At 50.0% G+C, this 15,453-nt stretch overlaps 1 protein-coding gene across 5 annotated transcripts in view; it reads left to right on the top strand.

Moving 5' to 3' along the window:
• LOC146184560 (tudor domain-containing protein 1-like) overlaps positions 1-15,453 on the top strand; it is a 279,793-nt gene that overhangs the window by 130,973 nt on the left and 133,367 nt on the right. For all 5 annotated transcript variants that reach the window (XM_084609423.1, XM_084609424.1, XM_084609425.1 and 2 more), the window contains one exon: positions 2,318-2,585. In XM_084609423.1, coding sequence (XP_084465549.1) covers positions 2,318-2,585 — 268 coding nt within the window. The remainder of the gene's footprint in view (positions 1-2,317; positions 2,586-15,453) is intronic.

Here is a 15,453-nt window from a genome sequence, read left to right as displayed (position 1 = left end):
TGAATGTCATTATGACACGCCGGGCCAAGCAAGTTTTCATGCAGAACCTACGCTTCCCGCAACGGAAGTGCCACATCGCTTGTGGGCATGGTCATTCGAGTGGAAATGGCGTGTCACAAAACCGCAGAGCGCTGCGATCAGCACGCAGGTCAGCGAAGGAGCCGCATCGGCAGCTTCTCCGGCCCTCAAAATGTCGTCACGCGACGTCTTGGCCAACATTGTGCTGGAGACCAAGTCAAACACGTGCAGAATGCTGCTTGAGCCATGAGACATTTAGCAGACATAGAGAACCTTTCACTTTTACCATACGCTCACAATGTACGTTCAGTGAATTGATGGCTGAAGTATGTTGAAAGCCAAGCTGCAACTCCGCCGCACCCATGCCTTCATGAGAAAACCATGTTCTGAAATGTGCTTTTTTACAAGAACTCATCGTTTTCATTCCTAATTTAATTTGCATCTCCAAACAAGACAGGACTATGTAAAATGACGAGGCAGCAACGGGTGCAAAATTACAAGGCCCTATATAAACAACTTCGATTATTGCTTGCATGGACGCATCAGAGGAAACCTTGCTCTATGCACTCCATATCTTAATGCGCCCATACTAAGCTGAGCGGTACACGCCTTATCTTCTAATAACGCTCCTGTAGGGGTTCCACGAACATACCAGGCATGTGGCGTGCTGGAAAAGATTTCACAAAGCTGTCACGTCCTAGCTGTGACACAACAGTGGGCTCTTCTTAATCATCTGCTAGTTTGCAAAGATCACCAGTGCGGGCTGCCGATGAGTTGTCTGATGTTTTGCACAGAAGCCGTTGCGCAAAAACAAAAAATTCTACATGCAAATACAACCATGCGCCGATGCTTTCTGCTCGTCCCGTCGAGAGATTCCACTCCATGAACAGATTGAAATCAACGCTAAACGCAACGGTTCACATATAAATGAGACCTGAATAGTCAAAAGTAATGCAACTACGAAGTAAAAGTCTTAACTCGCTTATCTTTCTTTAATAAACGCGGTTCTAGAGAATGGTGACTGGCAGGACTCTATTGTGCGAGAAAATAGAAGGAACTGAGTCATGGTTCAGCCATGCCTTTTTTTGCAAAGCCCTATAGAAATCGCATTAGGAACAAACTGCATGTAGTTGTAGTTGCAAAAATGCTTTGTGCTGAATAAGTTTTCTTTGGTCGGATTGAAATTATCTCTCTGCTCAGCAGCGTCCCATTGCGCCGCGAGCTTTTGACATTGCGAGGAACTATAGAAGACGACACCATCGCAGCCACAGCTGCTTGGGCATCTGAACACATGCAGAGCAGTGTTGTATCAGGTGCACAACACCAAGTTGTGTTTTGTACGTTCGAAACACACGTAAGGCGAGGAACAACGCAATGCCACAAGCTCCCTCAGTTGGCTCTGAATACCTTCGGCTCCTCAAAGGGACGTCACGACGGATGGAGAAGCGAGGTTTCTCTCTCTGCTTTCCTTCTCTGTAGCAGCTGGGGGGGCGCAGGAGATTTTAATTGCGCGCTTTAAGTCTGCAATTGGGCAGGTGTTTTATGCACAATCAAAAAAATTAGTTCACAAGCATGATCAACAAATAATCTATTTAATGAACCAGTATTATTGGCACATCTGAAAACCGCTGCAGTGTCCCTTTAAGCCTCCTGCTAGAAGTTGCCCCTTTTTTCATGTTTACGTGTTTTTGATTTCATAAACAATGCAGACCTTCTAAGTGAACTCTTGACTTTTATATTAAACAGTATTTTTAACGCATATCCTAAACCCTGTTGCTTTGGGACTTTAAACCCCACAATGCAAACCAAACTAATCCTGTGTTTGATTCATGATGGCCATAGTTAGCCTATATACCAGAAAGCCCATTGCAATGCATATAATTTGGTAGTGTATACAACATGCAAAAATATAGTACATAGGCGCACTACTGCTTTTCTTTTGCTGGGGCTTGAAGCTAGTGGGACAAAACGTGGCTTGCTGCCATATAAAGGGTTGGTAAATTTGTGCAGTGTGCTTAAAGACTTCTTTGCTGAAAGCAAGTCTTGTTATTGAGCGAAAACATCTGAGTGGGGACAGATCAGCAAATATTAAAAAAACAACTCTGTTTTTCATGACATAACATTAGAGCTGCTGAACCACAGTGTCAAGTTTGGTTTCCTTTAGGTCTCTGTTGTAGGGGGCTGCAGGGGCTATGACCTCGCAAGTTTTCCTGCTTTTCACCTTGCTCATGGCGCATGATAGCCTTAGTTGCTTATGCGCCAAAAAACCCAACACAACACACACATTTCCTTCTTCCAGGGATCAATGTGCTTGGTGTACTTCATTGACTATGGCAACGTGGCCCCAGTGGCCCCCGAAAATACCCGTCCCCTTCCGGAGTTCTTTGTACACCTGCCGGCACAAGCTGCGCTCTGTCAGCTGCATGGGGTGCGCCCGGCATCTGCCGCCGTTGGCTGGACCACGGACGCAACTGAAATGCTGGACATCATGTTCCAAGGCCCAGTGGTCGCCACTGTCCACCAGCAGTCTGGAGACCTACACTATGTGGAACTGACTTCCAAAAAAGGTTCGTGTCCGTGGAGGGTACCTACTGCTGTACTGACACAGCTGTTGGCTGCCTTGTTCGATGGTGAAGGTTTCCTGCGTAGATAGGGTGCCACATTATAATTGTAAAGGGGTCGCTTCCGGCAAAAGCAGAGCATTTAGCAGTTAGAAGAGACCCACAAACAAAATACGGGCGTCGCCATCACGGGCAGACTGTGCAAGTAAATGCCGTATTTACTCTCATAATGCTCGCACTTTTTTCCGTGGAAAATTGATGCTAAGTTGGGAGGTGTGATAAAATGTGGGGAAAATGTTCGAGCTAATGTTTTGGAGTGCTGAAAGCAAATTTAAATACTGTAAAAACCGTACTATAGGTCTGACCGGAATATAGGTCGAGCCCCTAACTGACCAATTCTAAAAACGAAAAAAATCTTTTTCAATGGCAAAAGTACCGGAAGACACCCTTACCTTGAAACAAATGCGACCCAACCGGTTGCACAGTGGTGACAGTATTTATTTTCACGTAAAATGCTGCTCGTATGTGCACCCGGCCAATTTATCAACAGTATCGCGCGACCATTGACCCGCGCGTTTGTCAGAACCTTATCATCATGGCACGGAGCAGCGAAAGAAGCGATAGTAAGCGGAAGTGTACTCATGCGCATACCTCATTTGTTTCGCCACTCAGCACAGTTAATAAGGCGCTGACAAGCACGCGAGTCGATGGTCGCGCGATACTGTTGAAAAATTGGTCAGGTGTACGGTACACAGAAAAAACAAGTGCGCAAGCGTTGGTCTACTAAGTCATCAGAGTCGTCCAAATTCGAGTCGGATGACGAGTGCTTGTCACTGCCCACGTCCCACAGAGCATCATCCTCTGTGCCGTCCAGCGCGTTGCTGATGCTGCATTTTCTAAATGCCTTTAGCACCATCTCTTCGGGCAGATTTCCATGCCGACAACACCCAACCACAGACAGTCACAAGCGGTGGACGTCGCAGGCGGCCGGTGGGGGTGGTCGGGTTGTCGCCCAGCATCCATTCATTATAGAGCTCGCGCACTCTATCTTTAAAAGGCTTGTTTAGCACAACGTCTAGTGGCTGCAGCACAGACGTCAGCCCACCAGGTATGACTACGAGATCAGTCTTTCCATCGCACAGGGCCTGTTTTACGTCGGCTGTGAGGTGGCCTCGAAACTTGTCTAGAACGAGCATGTTCGCTCGCTCAAAGCGAGCACCAAGTCGCCGCTTCCAGACGAGCTGGATCCACTTTAGTATAACGCTTCGTTCATAAAGCCCTTTTCATTGGCCCGGACGATGACATCGCGTGGGAACTCCTCCTTTGGCAATTTTTTTCTCTTAAAAATGATGAAAGGGGGCAGCTTCTTCCCATCGGCTGTGCACGTGAGCATCACAGTGAATCGCGAGTGCTCGTTTCTCGTAGTTAGAAGCTTGATCTGCTTCACCCCTTTCTCGGAAACAGTTCAGCTTGAGGGCATACCGAACCACACGGGTGTTTCGTCGTGGGCGTTTCCGATCTGTCCCATCATGGTTGGTGCCGGAGTGCAATTACATAGCGCTGAAACTCGATGAGTTTGTGTTCAAACTCTTCGGGCAGTTTCTGCCACACAGAAGTATGGCGCTGTAGTGCAAAGCCCTTTCTCTTCGTGAAGCGCCGCACCCAGGATGGCGAGCCCTTGAACTGCGTCCTTGTGTGTGTGGCACGCTCAATCTCTACCGCTTTCACGCGGATGCATTCGGTAGTCACAGGCAGCGACTTTGCACGCAGCTCCCGGACGAAATCCGCAACCTTGGCTTTTAGTTCTGGGTACGGTGCAGTCCACCCACGAAATAATGTTTTCTTCTGGTTGCTTAGCAATACGCAGCTTCTGACTCCGCCAGTATCGAACGCTCTTTTCAGATACTCCAAATTCACGCTGTGCCGCCAAGTTACCGTGAAGCTCCACATACTCAAGGCGACGGTGAATTGTCGTCGGCTTCCGCTCATTTTGAAGCAAAAAATTCGAAAGCTGGCTTTTAGCAGAATAACTCTAGACTATGGTGGTTAGCTCCAGACAACGTTAACGCAAAATGGCGATGCCACGCCGCGCTGCTGGTAATGGCAATAATGATGGAGATGGGATGGAGGCTGTTGACTTTAGCTGCCCATTGTTGCAAGACCTCCATAGTTTTTCCGCCAATGACCGGTATATGACCAGGGTCGGCTTTTCGCCACAATTTTTAAAAAAACAAATTCGACCTATATTTCTGTTTTTACGGTAGGTGCGAATCGGGATTCTCAGGTCAGCTATTGTAAATATAACCAAATATAGTCGTGGCCTAGTGGTTAGGGCTGCGGGAGGTGGTTCGTTTGAAACCCGCCGCCGGACACCCACCGGTAAAAATGGGTGCAAGCGGTCACCCGGCCCGGCTCTCATAGGGTTGTGCGCTTGGAAGAAGCTCCGCAAACCCCGCTGCGCTCCTTCTGGGGCAAAATAGTTTCAAACACTTCAGCCTGCAAAGGTGGTTCGAGTTACCGTGTTTTACGGTAGCGCCAGGCCGGGGGACGCTTGTACCCATTTTTACCGGTGGGTTCCGGCGGCAAGCAGAACTTACCTTTGTTATAAAAGTACAGGGCCGCCAAAAGTACTTTATTTACCGCACGCAGTCTCATCATCACTCCCCGCGTTCCGTGGTATAATGCTCACAGCAGACCATACAGTTCTACTCTCGTTCAGAGACTTGATCCGAGTCCGTATTGACTCTGCAATTACTGTCTCTAGTATTTCGAACACTTCAGCCTGCAAAGGTGGTTCGAGTTACCGTGTTTCACGGTAGCGCCAGGCCGGGGGACGCTTGTACCCATTTTTACCGGTGGGTTCCGGCGGCGGGTTTCGAATGATTTTGAAGCAGAACTTACCTTTGTTATAAAAGTACATGGCCGCCAAAAGCACTTTATTTACCGCACGCAGTCTCATCATCACTCCCCGCGTTCCGTGGTATAATGCTCACAACAGACCATACAGTTCTACTCTCGTTCAGAGACTTGATCTGAGTCCGTATTGACTCTGCAATTACTGTCTCTAGTAGCGCACTACGCAGAACTCGTTGACGCCGAAGTGCCTGCTGGCAGCGTGGTTGCTATGCTGTAGCTTATACTCGAAAGCTCTCAGCTTAAAAGCGGCTGTATAACTTGCTTACCACCCCACCGCGATGCGGCACCAAGAACACGGTAGACAGTGGAACAAAGAAAGTAACACGAACAGAACGAAAGAACAATGACGAGATGCGGAGACACCTCGCAAAATGGCGACGACTACGAGCATCATGGAGGTAAAAAAAAAAAGCATAACCAATGACGATGATCTACCAGAGCACACTATCGCCACCTGGTAGCGCATGCACACGAGGCCAGCTAGGTTCAGTAGCGCTCCAAAGATGGTGCTTGTTACTACTAGCAGACGACTCTTGCGGTGGTAATATTGGTGGTGCGATGATTATGGGAGTAAATACGGTAGCGTGCATCGGCGGTAGCGTGCATCTGTGGGGATCCCAGAGGCCACACTAAGGGTAGGAAATTCCAGGTATTTTCGGTTTTGAGGGGGGGATAGTTAGTGATATTGAGAACAGTTGCTTTATTTCTCAACATATCTTGCTGAAACTTAGTATGTGCGTATGTAGCATAGAATACTGATTTTGAATACACATTTTGATTTAAAATGTCTCACCTATGAGAAAAGATATGGGAAAATAACATAAGTGATTCCATATGGTCTATTATGGCAATTTTAGAAGAGCATTTTTTAAGAATATACAGACGTTTCCAAAGGTCCATCACACATCTTTGGCCTAGGAAAAGTGTTTTAAATACATCTTGCAGGTTGTAAACAAAAAAGAAAATTGTATGTTGCAGTAAACTTCCACTTGACAGAAAAAAGGAACCTAAGAAAGTCTACGTTTAAGGTTTTACTGCCACTTATCTTTTCAACATGTGGAAAAAAACAGGCTTTTGTATGCAGCCCAGTTGTTGGTGAACACAAGAACATAGACATTGTTGAAATCAGCTCATGGAGGCATTTCATGTGCCACTTTCACTTGAAAGTCTCTCAAGTTTTGCCGCCACAAGGACTTAAAATTTTTATTTGTCTTTCGTGTCCTTGCTGTGACCTCATCTCTGGTCAGTTCATCTGTGCGCCTCTGGGCTGGGAGTGGGGTGGGGATAGTTGCGGCTGGTTGGGTTGCGTATTTGCCTATCCTGGCTAATACAAGCAAGCCTCGTACCCAAGTCTTTAAGTGTTGTCAAGTAACTTCCGGTACGAGTTCATTTAAATGAAAATGTAAATTCAATACAATACCTAAACTTTGATTGCAATTTTTAATTGCACACATTATCTAAACGGTCAAAAGCTTCATGCAAATTCTCATGTTTCTATGACGATACTCGCGCGCATGTACGCTGCAGAAGCCAAAATGGTGGTACCCTTACAGTAGAAGACTGCTGTGCCTACTGGTAATTTACAAGTTTCATTCGCGCTATTATTCATTCGCGCTAATTACCTATAATACCAACTACAGTACGAGTGCGGAAAGGTGAGCACCTAAAGAAACTGACAGTACGATAATTGGACTTAGCGGCAAACGAAATCCCAGTCGCGGGCCATATGCTGCCACAAGTCTCAAGACAACTTCCAGTGCATGAAATGTGTTCGATATCTGTATTTTCACCTTCCTGAGCGCACACATTTATGTACGTTCCTCCTCCTTGACGGAATGACTGCTCACCTGGATATCAATAAATAGCACGATAGTACTTCTTACGCTAATCTCGTTTTAGGAGTGCCCTTTCGCTCGAAATGGGTGCATCCGCTTTCGTCTGCAATGCGTTTACCTTCAAATCTTAAAAGGTAAATCGAACCGAATAGCCGCGGCGACGAATGCCACTAACGCGCGTACTGAAGAACGCTATTCAACCACCCAAGCGTGTGTGCTGAAGTCGTTGCATGCCTGCATGGTTAATCGGCGCCGGAAGAAAAAAAATGTGCTCATAGGCATATGCGCGTCAGCATAACATAGGGCAGCAAGCACACATTTCTCGTTACAGGATGCTGTGGACGTAGCATTATTTAGTCCGGTAGTTTTCGCGCATCACTATTTCCTAAATTGACCTTTCCTTAATTGCCAAGTACACAAGTAAAGGTCTTCAACTTCAAAGTGCTAATTACTGCTCATATGTACCATATATTGCCGACTATAAGTCAACTCCGATTATAAGTCGACCCCCCAACTCTCGACCCCCTTCGGGCAAAAAAAAGTTAGACGCTGCCGCACCCTGCGGTCCTAGCTCGCCCAAAAAGTATTGCAGAAGGCCGAGTCATAAAGAAACATTCATTCGTTCACGAGACATCTGTCGTCGCTTGTGGGGACACGGTCGCGTTCATCATCTTATAAATAAGCCACTGCTGCTGCTGGTCGTCGGAAGCGGTGCTGAGCTGCTGCACGTAGAGAATGCCGCAGAGACCATGTCTATTGGTAGTCCATACCAGACATTGTTGACCCATTGAGCCACTTCGCCTAAAGAAGCTCGCTTCAGCCTCCCTGTTGGTGTCTTTGGGTTTTCTTGGTGGAGCCACTCGTTGTAGAATGCACCGATGCGGTCTTTGAATGGCTTGTTGAGTGCCACATCCAGTGGCTGAAGAATAGGTGTCAATCCGCTCGTAATGATGACCAAGTCGCATCCCGCGTCCGGTACCGCTTTTTTCACACTGTCGGTTATGTGGCCACGGAAAGAGTCCAGGATGAGCATGCTGCGGGGCTTCAGCAATGCCACCGGACGCCTGCATCACACGAGACGAAACCATTCGAGGACCATTTCATCATTAAAAAATCCCTTCTCATTCACCTGCACGATGACTTTTGGCGGGAACTTTTTATTCGTCGGGATCGTTTTCCTCTTGAACAAAAGGAATGGCGGCAACTTGTGCCCATCTGCCGTACAGCATAACATGACCGTGAAACGATCGTGTTATGTACACGTCAGCAGGCGGACCTGGCGCTCCCCTTTTTTGGACACTGTCCTATTGCTAGGCATATCAAACCAGACTGGAGTGTGGTCACCGTTGCCTATTTGACCAAGCAGGAGTGATTGTTTTGCCCGCAGGTTATTCACATAGCGCAGAAAGGCACTCAGTTTTCTTCGTAGGTTTCGGGCAACCGTTGGCATATGGTCGTTCGTCGCCTCAGGCCTAGGCCGTTCCTCTTCATGAAATTCGTTACCCACTTCTTAGACACTTTAAACTCCGTACGCGGTATGCACATCTCCTCCGCGACAGCGCGCACTTTTGTTTCAATGTCGTTGTAGCAAACACTCAGGCTCTTGCTTCCCTGGTCGTGAACCCAATCTCGAACTGCCTCCTCAACGGCAGTGTATTGTCTGGACTTTGGCCCGCGAAAGAAACTGCGTGTAGCAGCGCACGCAAAAAGCTTACTTCTTTGTTTTCTCCGGCCTCTCACGCACTTTTCTGAGATGTCGAACTTCCGCCCTGCTTCGATGTTGTTTTCTGACTCTGCATACATGATGACTTGCCGCTTGAAAGCAGCGCTGTACTGTTGCCGAGGTTGTGGTGGCATCTTGCAAGGTGTCCGTCGAGTGACACAAACCACACACACCGCTGTTAGCTGTCACATCTGCTAGAGTCCAGGCGGTGCGACGAGAAGAAATGGCGAAAGGCACACAATGTTGCACAACACGCGAAAATGGACCTTGGAAAATGCTTCCCGGCTCATGGAACTGGTCACGTGTGGTTGTTTTGAATTGGATTGGATTTGTAGCTGTCCCACTTGTATCAAACATTGCCGGCCCGCCCGGCTTTGGCCATTTTTTCGTCGAACGCCCACGGTTTGTCGATAACAAGTTGTTATCGTATTAAGGGGGGACATGGCTCTTAAAGCTATTTTTCTTAATTTTCGACCAAACTTGATAAAACTGGGTAGTCTGATTCAGTTTCTTGCGCTGATTTCAAATATGTAACTATTTTTCCAATTGGCCAATTAGTTCAAAAGATAGATGAAAAAAATTGTTCACAATTTGCAGAAACAATGAAAAGTAACCACACTAAAAATAATTCATATTGACACTTTGCTAGATACTAGAAAGCATAATGTATACAATGTTAGGAGCACTTTTTTGATAAAACAAATATTAGCGATGTTATAGCATTTCAATGTCCACCATTGTGGGTGCCCTACTGTCTGACCTAGAGCAAAATTTAAAACATTTTAAAACTTAAATTGCAAAATGTGCTCCTAACATTGTGTGCTTTGCACTTTTAGCTACATGCCACAACAAAAATGATGGTTCTACCTCCATTGAAGGCAGAGATATCGCTTCTGTAAATAAGCAAGAAGTCAAGAATCGGTGTTTTAAGAAAACGAGAAAAAAAGAGATTGGCTCTCTTTTAATCAAAACTGCTGAGAAAATATTGCAATATTGTCACGACTGAAGTCAGAGGAAGCCGGGAAAGTACACGTAGCCGAGGACCCGAGAAATAAGGTCGGCTTGTCGTTCCGAACACAGAGTCACAGAGTCCAGCACCAGCGCGCCGCTCGTGCCAACCACCGCTTCGTCGTCGTCGGCCCCAAAAACGGCTGTCACGCGGCGCTAGGCACGTGGCAATATTCCCCCCCGTGAAAGAAAACATCGTCCCGATGACAAGGTTAGAGGAGAAAAAAAAAGTTAGGCGTGAGGTGAACTGTACAATAACGCAAGGTTTCACTTGCAGGGAACGCTCAGTCACGCGAAAAGTACGGCTTTAAGCGCACCACATGCACAATTTCAGGCTGCTGGCGTCGAACACTGACGGTCACGGTTCCATCTGGAATGACTTCATAATTGACGTTGTTTAAGCGGCGCAGGACTTTATAGGGTCCGAAATAGCGGTGGAGTAGTTTCTCGCTCAAGCCTTTGTGGCGCACGGGGGTCCACACCCACACTTGGTCCCCTGGTTCGTAGTGGGCCTCCCTGTGCCGAAGGTTATAGTGTCGAGCGTCGGTGGCATGCTGCTCCTTGATGTGCAAGCGGGCCAGCTGACGGGCTTGTTCGGCCTGTTCTGCGAAATGGGCGGCGTCGGGTTCGACCGCTTCTTCTCCGCTTCTTCTCTGCCATATACGAGACGGAACGGCGTAAACTTCGTGGTTTCCTGCGGCGCTGTATTGTAGGCGAAGGTGACATACGGCAGGATCTCGTCCCACATTTTATGCTCAACGTCGATGTACATTGAGATCATGTCCGCCAAAGTTTTGTTTAGTCGTTCCGTTAATCCATTTGTCTGAGGGTGATACGCTGTTGTTGTGCGATGCTCGGTATGGCTGAGAGTTAAGGTGTCCCGCAGTAGCCGAGCTGTAAACGCCTTTCCGCGGTCAGTAATGATGGTTGACGGTGCACCGTGTCTGAGCACAATGTCGCTCATAAAGAATCGAGCGACTTCGCCGGCGGTACCTCGGGCAAGGGCCTTCGTTTCAGCGTAGCGTGTTAAGTAGTCTGTGGCGACTACGATCCACTTGTGTCCGTTCGAGGATAAAGGAAATGGGCCTAAAAGGTCCATGCCCACTTGCTCGAAGGGTGTGAGGGGTGGTTCAATAGATTGTAACATTCCGGATGGCTTGAGCGTGGGTTTTTTTCGCCGCTGGCACTGTCGACAAGTCTGTACGTAACGTCTAACGCTCGGAGAAAGATGTGGCCAGTAGTAGTTCTGCCAGACTCGGTTTAGGGTGCGTGTAAAGCCAAGATGCCCTGAAGTTGGTTCGTCGTGGCAGGCCAGGAGGATTTCGTGCCTTAGATCAGCTGGTATGACTAGCAGGTATGTTTTCGCACTCGACATAGAATTCTTCTTATAAAGCACCCCATTGCGGAGGCAATACGACGACAACCCCCGAGCAAGGTACCAGGGTATTGTAGGATGCCCGCCTTCAAGATGGTCAATAATCGGTCGCAGCTCGCCGTCGGCACGCTGTTTGGAGGCGAGATCGGACGTAGTGACTGCTCCGAGGAAGCTATCGTCGTCGGTGGCATCTGACGAAGGAGGGCCGACGGGCGCGCGGGACAGGCTATCAGCATCGGTGTGCTTCCGGCCAGACTTATAAATAACATCAAAATCGAACTCCTGTAGGCGCAATGCCCAACGTGCTAAGCGGCCACAAGGATCCTTTAAGTTTTTCAGCCAACACAACGAGTGATGGTCAGTGATGACGCAAAACGGTCGGCCATAAAGGTACGGGCGGAACTTGGCAGCGGCCCATACTACCGCCAAACATTCTTTTTCAGTGGTGGAATAGTTACACTCAGCACGGGAAAGTGCACGGCTGGCGTAGGCAATTACTTTCTCGACCCCTTTTGGTGCTGAACTAGAACGGCACCAAGGCCGACGTTGCTCGCATCCGTGTGTAATTCTGTGTCGGCATCATCATCGAAATGCGCCAGGATCGGGGGTGACTGGAGCCGGCGTCGTAACTCGTCGAAAGCCATCTGCTGCTCGGCGCCCCAGGAAAATGATGTGTCATCTCGAGTCAGGAGAGTCAGAGGGCTGGCCATCTGTGCAAAGTTTTTGATAAAGCGACGATAATAGGAGCACAGCCCCAAAAACCATCGGACTGCTTTTTTATGGACGGGGACGGGAAAGGCAGCAACGGCAGCAAGTTTCTCAGGGTCAGCTCGGATGCCATCAGCACTCACGATGTGCCCAAGAAACTTCAATTCGGTGAACCCGAAGTGGCACTTTTGAGGCTTGAGAGAAAGGTTGGCAGACCGGACAGCTTCGAGAACAGTTCTCAGGCGGCGCAGGTGTTCCGTGAACGTCGGTGAAAAAATTATCACGTCGTCGAGATAAACAAGGCACGTCTGCCACTTAAGACCTGTGAGCACAGTGTCCATCATCCGCTGGAAGGTGGCAGGAGCACAGCAGAGCCCGAACGGGAGGACGCGGAATTCATAGAGCCCATCTGGTGTTACTAAGGCAGTTTTTTTCACGGTCCCTCTCATCAACTTCAATTTGCCAATAACCACTCCTGAGGTCAATGGAGGAGAAGTACTTGGCGCTGCGAAGTCGGTCGAGAGAGTCATCAATCCGTGGCAACGGATAGACGTCCTTCTTTGTCATACTGTTAAGTTTCCGATAGTCAACGCAGAAACGAAGTGTTCCGTCTTTCTTTTTAACGAGGACTACAGGCGACGACCATGGGCTGCTTGAAGGTTGAATGACGCCATCGGCGAGCATCTCCTTGACTTGCTGTTGGATAGCGTCTCTCTCCCGAGGCGACACACGATAGGGCTGCTGATGGATGGGTCGAGTGCCTTCATGCGTGATAATCCGGTGTTTAATGACCGACGTTTGCTGCACTTTAGATGAAGACGTGAAGCACACACGAAACTCCAGCAATAGATCTCGGAGTTGCCTCTTTTCAACGGAGGAAAGGCTAGAATTGATGTCGACAGCGTGTACGGCATCATCCGGTTCAGTGCTAGGTGCAGCTTCCTCTGAAGCAAAACATTCGGCGACTTCGTGCAGATGGTCGACGTAAGCAATGACAGTGCCACGGAACAGATGTCGATGTTCATTGGAGAAATTGGTGACAAGTACCTCCGTCTCTCTTCCACGAAGGAAACAAAGACCTCTTGCCACAGAAACTCCCAAGGCGAGTGAGAGGGAGACATTAGGCTCAACAACCCGGAGGCCGTGATGTGGCTCGTCACAAGTAACTCTGGCGAGGATGCTGGCGCGTGGCGGCACTGTGAGGCTATCATCGGCGACTCGCAGCGTGGAGTGGGACCCGCGGTACTCATGCCTTTCAGTGGCCAGTTTGGCGGAAAACGTCACCAAGCGGTTCGGTAGATCTATAGTGGCACCGTGCTCACGAAGGAAGTCGATGCCAAGAATAACATCACGAGAGCATTCGCGCAGTACGAGAAAAGTCGCAACAAATGTGCAGCCTCGCACCGTAACCCGGGCTGTACACATACCCAGTGGTGCAACCACATGTCCGCCTGCCGTACGTATGTCTGGTCCGTTCCATGGCGTCATCACCTTTTTCAGTGTCCTTGTAAGCCGCCCGCTAAGGATAGAATAATCGGCTCCCGTATCAATTAAAGCGCTGACCTCCTTCGTGTCGACGATAATAGGGATGTCCAGGGAGACCCGGCCAAGACCAGGGCCTGTCGACGTCGGTTCGGAGTGAAGTGAGCGGTGTGGTGGGAGAAGCTGGACGGCGGTTGGGTGGTCGGCGTCGGGACAATTCAATGTCGACGGCAGGTCGGAGTGAAGCAAGCGGTGCGGCGACGAAAGCTGGGCGGCAGTTGTGTGGTCTGCGTCGGGGCGAGTTAAGCGACACGGCGGTGATAACTGGTCGGCGATGCGGACGACGTCGGGGCGATCTGGTCTGTGCGGCGAAAACTGGACAGGAATTCGGCGTTCGACGTCGGGGCGAATCGAGCGGTGCGGCGGTGGAAGCTTTACAGCGAATCGGTGTGCGGCGGCCTTGCCCCCAAAGGTCGCCGGAGCTAGTTTTCCCGATGAGGGCTCGAGGAACCATGGCGTCCAGCGGTATACCGTGACCCAGAGGGTGAAGAGCGACGAGGCGAAGGCGAGCGCGACTCGCGACGAGGAGAATGTGGCAGACTGGCGGGTGACGTACGCTGGCGGGTGACGTACTCGGCGATGTCCTGAGGCCGCTGACCAGGCCGTGGACGAGGGCTGTCGGGGGAAAATCCCCTAAGGCCCATCTGACGATAAGGGCACTGCCGGTACAGGTGACCCGCCTCGCCACAGTGGTAGCAGAGAGGGCGGTTATCTGGAGCGCGCCAGAGATCAGTTTTCCGGGGCGCCTGGCGCGGATCTGCCCGAAGGGGCAGCGGTGCCGCAGCGTGCACAGCGACCTGAGGTTGCGTGTAAGGCGAAGGGGTAGGTAGCAGGGCTGGGCGGCGTGTGACCTCAGCATAAGTCATCCGCTCGGTGGGGCCCGGGGGTGGTGGTGGAACGACTGTACTTGTTGGTGGCGTGAGTGCGTTCTGGACCTCCTCACGGATGATGCTGGCCAGGGAAGCTACGCCAGGAGTAAATGATCCATGAACTTTCTGGAGCTCCTCGCGAACAACGGTGCGAATGAGGTCGCGAAGGGAGCTCATATCTGCCCCGGGATTGTAGTCGGTTCGGTCAGACGGCGGTAGTGTGGAGATGGAATTCAGCCGACCGTACTGGCTGCATCGCTGCTGTAGCAGTTTCTCATTGGTCACAGCTTCAGCCAGAAACGCCGCGACGGTGGTGGGCGGGTTCCGCACGAGGCCGGAAAAAAGCTGTTCTTTGACGCCGTGCATCAGGTGCCGAACCTTCTTCTCCTCACTCATAGACGGGTCGGCGCGATGGCAAAGGCGCATAACGTCTTCAACGTACATTGCGACCCCCTCGTTCTGACGCTGAACTCGAGAGGTCAGGGCACGCTCGGCATTCTCTCGGCGGTCACTGTTGGCGTACGTACCGAGGAGCTGACTTCGGAAGGCCGGCCACGTAGAGAATGTGGCCTCGCGGTTCTCGAACCATGTCCGAGCAGCGTCTTCAAGGCTGAAGTAGACGTTCCGCATTTTCGCAGCGTCGTCCCAGCCGTTAAACGTCGCGACCCTTTCATAGTGAGCTAGCCAGTCCTCGGCGTCTTCAAACTGCTCACCGTGAAATGGTTTAGGGGTACGTGGGGTCTGAAGGATGAGACAGGACGAAGGGGTGGAAGGGACAGTCATGGTACGGGCGGGCGGTGTCGTTGCCACAGCCAGATTCTCTTCGTCAAGAGGGAAGGCCTCGGGGGACAAGCCTCGGAGCCGTCGGCTGGTACGGTGAACAGGAGTGGTCACGAGA

Source organism: Amblyomma maculatum, chromosome 7 (assembly GCF_055883805.1).
Source record: "Amblyomma maculatum isolate TAMU_Amacu chromosome 7, ASM5588380v1, whole genome shotgun sequence".
NCBI classification, from domain to species: Eukaryota; Metazoa; Arthropoda; class Arachnida; order Ixodida; family Ixodidae; genus Amblyomma; species Amblyomma maculatum.
This window is presented reverse-complemented; position numbering and strand designations above follow the sequence as displayed.